Below are 5,416 nucleotides of genomic sequence, written 5' to 3' on the forward strand. Positions count from 1 at the left end.
TGCTAAGGTGGTCTGCGTCCGCGATGCTAAAATAACACAAAGTTTTAAAAAATGTGTTGTACATTCCAAAGTTGTTTTACTGCCGGGGAATTCTTCACATTTTAGAGCGATGTCAAGCTGTCTTTCGTGACAAGCTTGGAGTGGGATGTAATTCACAGGAAAAGTCTTCTATATATATATATATATATATATAATTGAAAAATATAACTCTTCATAAGGGATCGATGATGGCTACCCGCTTTTGACTGATCATGTACCATTTCAATTGTCATTCGACTAACCACCACAGGCTCGATTGTACGACAAATATCCTTGCTAATGCTGAGAAAAACATGGTTTAAATTTTATTGACACCCCCCCCGTTATTTCAACGGCTGCCAAATATTACCATAGATGTTCCTTATTCAGCCCAGGTGTTCTCATGTGCAAAACTTGTCAAACATGTGCAGACTGGCTTACCATACGAAGGAGTTGGCGGTGACAAAGCCCAAGGTACTTACAGGATACTATTTGGGGCAAATTGAACATGATATGAATAGTGATCATCTAGGTGCGACACTATAACAAACAGTAAAACAATTTATGTAGTTTTATGGCCCAGTATTCCTCCTTATTCGAATGTAGTGAGGGGCTCAGAGGAGCATGGCGGGGGGGGCGGGCTCTAGTCAGCATGGGAGGGGGGTGGCCCAAGTCAGCACTGGGGAGGATTCATGTTAGCGTTGGGGGAGGCTCAGCGCCCCCCCCCCCCCCCACCCTGAAAGTACATACAGTGACGTCCATGCTGCAGACACGGCAACTTAAACGCGTCATTGACAGAGTACCACCAGGTGGTGAGCGGTCTATCGTCATGTCTGTGCCTTTGACGAAAATCTTACACAAAATTATCACATTTTTAATAAAATCTCGTTAGGGGAACAAATATTTGAATGTAGAGCACGACACAAAATACGCACAGGGGGCTAAAAAAACAAACTTGTTTTCGGCACCAATGTGAATAACACGTGGTTAACTCTGGTCTTGCTTAGGATACCCATTGCAACATATCCGGTACTGGTACATCCTCTTATCCTATGCCTGCCTCAAGGGATGACAGTGTCCTGCTCTTGTTCACAGGAACAAGGGCGGCATAACACGGAGGAGGTGGACAGGGGACAGTTGCCTCGCTTGCCTACAGTCAGAGTGACAAGAGTGTGTTCCCCCACCCTCCACTCCCCACCCAGAAATTGCAAGGCTCCTCTCCTCAAACTAAAGGCATTGTAGCTACCCATGTATTACCAAAATTAAGATCAAGCGGTCTCATGCCTGTGCTAGAGAGCAATAACTCGGGCTCACTTGACTGGGTTGTGCATAACGAGGACCGTTTTCGAGCGTGATACTGTATTTACGAATAAGGTAGTCATGCTCTATATCAGGCCCAATTTTTGCCCAATGCTGTGTTAAAGAAGACCCTTTGCTGGCTCTGGAGCCCCCGTTACATGCTAGGAGGCCTCTGTTCGGGGCTGGAAGACACCCCTATGTTCAGGAGGCCTCATTTCTAGAAAGGAGACTCTTTGAATCTCAGATAGCCGCGGGCTCGCATCAGCATGTCCTGTTTTGCGTGCTGATTCGAAACCGCATGCAAAACAGAGTATGCTCCTTTGATGGATTTGAAAGCTCCTTATTTAATCAGTAACATACTGCCATACATTAAGAGGCCCGTGTATGCATTAGGAGGACAATATCTCTCACAGGAGGCCCTGCTTTAAGTTGCCGAGGCTCTTTCTTAACTAATCACAAGGCTCCCATTCTTGATTTCTTAATTGTCCAGATCTATTACTTGAATGTGATCCATTTTAGGTATGATACGAGGCTCACGCCTTCTGTGCCCCTCCCCCTTGCATACGACACTTTTCAGGAAGCCCCTTATAAGGAGGCCTCATTTTGTCAAGGAGGCCCCAGAAAAGCTGTCCCCCAACTCAAAATTCGAGGCACCCTCTCCGGGTCACAAGTCACCGAGGCCAGTGGCGTAATCAAGGGGGCACATGACCGTGAAAGCCATGCCTCTTCCCTGAAAGTGGCGGGGGCACCTGGGTCAGTATTTTTTAACAGTTTAAGGTTTTCGAAGGGCTTGGGAAATGACAAGAACGGGTTCCTGTAGCACAATAATTAAATCCCGAACCTAAGCAGGTCCCGAAAAAAACAGAGCCCTCTATGACCACATCTGGCCACCTCCTGGGCGAAATCCTGATCACGTCAATATGATGCTTTCCAAATGTAAGAACACGAGGTATATCAATCTAAAGTGTATCCATGATGTTAATGGGTGAACGTGGCACGCTCTGAATTAAAGACATCATTGCTCGGTTTTAACGCATATCCGAAGATGGAAAAAATCCAAACTGAATGCACAAACTTGAAACTAAAAACGGGATGGGTACCCGCCTATCTGAACACCGAAATGTCTCAAAACTAGTCACAAGTATTGATATTACCATAATATGTGACTGGTATCCACGGCCCCTAAAGATCAAAGCCGCACATATTTTGACATGTATACTGAATTCCAGAACATAATCTGAATGATGCGTCTGCTCATCAGGTAGTGCCGGTAACCCGTCCCTCAAGAGTTCCAGAGCCGCTAACAGCAGAGAGAAAGTTAAAATCCCAACCCTTCGCCGAAATCAGCCCATCTCACCGTTCCGTCTGTCGCTCGTTTAATCCGCGCGGGCTGCGCTCGGGGCTCGTTCAAGTCGCGAGCCAAGCCGAGCGGAAATGAAGACATCGATCAGCTGGCTGTCGCCAGCGTGACGTCAGCAGCCCTGGTGACGTCACGGGGCCAGGTGGCGGGCGATTTCCTGCGGGGCGTGCGGCGGCCCGGCGGATTTCTGGAGGAAGAGCCGCGTGTCCGGCGCCCGTCCAGTTCGGCGGAGCGCCATCCGGCCCCCCCCAGCGGCCCCTCCCCTCTAGTGTCCCTTCCCTCAGTGGCGGGCGTCTGTCGGAGGTTGCATAAAACTCGGCTATGGATAGTTTTAGGGGGAATGGTGGGCGGATGTGGAAACATAGATTTAATAAAGAGGTTTGAAGTAGAATCTTCGAGGCCTTTCACTATTTTGGTGTGGCAAGTCTGACTAAATTCAAAGGATTTTGCGAGGGTTGCGGAGAACCTTGTTACCTCCCTGAGTCAAAATGCGTAGTTGCTGACCGATGTGCACGAAATGGCCCATAATTAACCTCCTTATTTGGTTAATGAAATCCGATTCGAACATCCCGTCTGTTCTGATTCGTCCCACCGTCCACAAGCAACCTGCAGCTCATCCTGCTTTCTTACACATTCTCTCTCTAAAAAAACAAACAGTCCCTCCGCCATATAGTGAGACTCCAATGAGCGTTATGGGTTTTCGCATGCGGAAACCGATAAGGCTCATTGGAGGCCTTTTGATCGTCGGAATGTGCACACAGGCTTTTGATAATAATTTAAGCTTTTGCTTTCAAGTTCCTTAACTTAGTTAGCTCACAAAACATTCAACTTCCATTGTGAGACGGAGACAGAGACAAACGTTGGAGGGGGGGGGGGGGGGTTGTATTCAATGAATTTTGCAAGGAATGCCGAGAACCTTGTGACCATTTCCTCGTGAATGGGAGATACAAAGCTCCCTCTATACCCTTTACATCTTCCTCCAATCGACCGAAACTAAAAAAAAACAGCAGTTGTGTTGCTGGGGATGGTCTATTTTCGATGGATGCGCTTTTCTTGGCGGAACACCGGCACCAAATCTGTGAATCTAGTGGTACTGTGTGCACAAAACAACCTGCTCACAGTTACATACAGCTCGCCCCGGAGCACTGGTCAGTTAGTTCGAAGCATGAAGTGCACTCACCCAGATATGAAAGCGGAAGGATGAAGAGAATGCGAAAAACCTGAACAGCCTAAAATCAAGCCCAGCTGCGCACCGACCGGCCCCCGCCCCCGGCCGCCCACCGGGTGCCCCGTGCGTGTACGCGGCCCCAGTTCCGTGCCGGAGAACAGGTGGAAGCGCACCCTGATACCATCGGCGACTCGTTACCCCGTCGCAGCTGCCGGCTGCAGCTCCACCCGCTCCCGCTCGGCCACGGGCGACGGCAGGGCTGGCGTACACGGAGTCCAACCGCCCCGACGCTTACCAGCCTCGGAGGAAATGCTCACTTCTCCACTGGGATATAGTAGACCTGTGTCAGCAGAGCCGTTTGGTAGGCGATGGTGGCGGCGCACCCTGCAACCCCTTGATCCGCCCCTGGGTCTGCCCGTCGGGATGGCGGGGGCGTGCCGCATGACTGGCCGCCGGCCCGAAATCGCTGCTCGTGTTTGTTATTGAGCTCGGTGGACAGCGTCACGGTCCAGGCGCCCGTCGTGGCCGGATCGGGGCCGCGGTCCGACCGGCAAGTTAGCAGTCGGTGGAAGTGGTGCCCGGCGTTTGATTCAGGTCTGTATTGATGCCGGTCTATATTGATGCTGGTATGTAATGACGCCGGTCTGTATTGATGCCGGTCTGTATTGATGCCGGTCTGTTTTGATGCCGGTCTGTATTGATGCCGGTCTGTGTTGGTGCTGGTATGTAATGACGCCGGTCTGTATTGATGCCGGTCTGTATTGATGCCGGTCTGTTTTGATGCCGGTCTGTATTGATGCCGGTCTGTGTTGGTGCTGGTGTGTAATGACGCCGGTCTGTATTGATGCCGGTCTGTATTGATGCCGGTCTGTTTTGATGCCGGTCTGTATTGATGCCGGTCTGTGTTGGTGCTGGTATGTAATGACGCCGGTCTGTATTGACGCCGGTCTGTATTGATGCCGGTCTGTATTGATGTCCCACGAATAATCGAAAGCTTAAAGGGACTCGGAAAAGCTAGTAAGCATCCATCAGGTCTGTATTGGATTTAAGTCACAAGGTACATGCTGGGTAATGATGTCTTGTATTATTCTTGCAGCTTATGTGGACACGTGTAGACGCAGACGACATTATTCAAAGACATTCACCTGAACAGCCGGGGTCAGAGTTTTTGCCTGCTGAGATACCGCAAAGCTCCATTGCTTCTTCGTCCCAGTTCCGTGGTTAGGCACGCTCGAAAGGCGAACAGCAGATACAGTAGCAGATTCGCCACCCCGGCTGCCTTGAAATCTAGGCAACCATTTTTTATCTCCAAAACGGGCAAATAACATATAATGTTGATCTGTATAAGCTCGTAAATTAATAACACATGCCGACTTACCCCAAGTTATGAGGTTTGTATCCGCCTCTGGCAATGTCAAAAATCAGTGGGATGTGCGACACTCGTGGAGGAAAACACCTTTTGGTCACAGAGTTCAGATGCTTGAAAATCGTACTTGTCAATCTTCATACGCCGCGGCGGAATCTGGACCCTGCTGGGAGGCCAAAGGCGCATTGTGTTCGATACACAAGCC

General features: G+C 49.7%; 1 protein-coding gene across 1 annotated transcript in view; it reads right to left on the reverse strand.

The window, feature by feature from the left end:
- Window positions 1-4,158: 4,158 nt before the first annotated feature.
- The window catches only part of LOC119105393 (uncharacterized), a 30,623-nt gene continuing 29,365 nt past the window's right edge, over window positions 4,159-5,416 (reverse strand). The window contains exon 4 of the mRNA XM_037228860.1: window positions 4,159-4,256. Within this exon, the coding sequence (XP_037084755.1) occupies window positions 4,159-4,256 (98 nt within the window). The remainder of the gene's footprint in view (window positions 4,257-5,416) is intronic.

This window comes from Pollicipes pollicipes, unplaced genomic scaffold (genome assembly GCF_011947565.3).
Source record: "Pollicipes pollicipes isolate AB1234 unplaced genomic scaffold, Ppol_2.1 Scaffold_6138;HRSCAF=7277_pilon_pilon_pilon, whole genome shotgun sequence".
In the NCBI taxonomy this organism is placed as follows: Eukaryota; Metazoa; Arthropoda; class Thecostraca; order Pollicipedomorpha; family Pollicipedidae; genus Pollicipes; species Pollicipes pollicipes.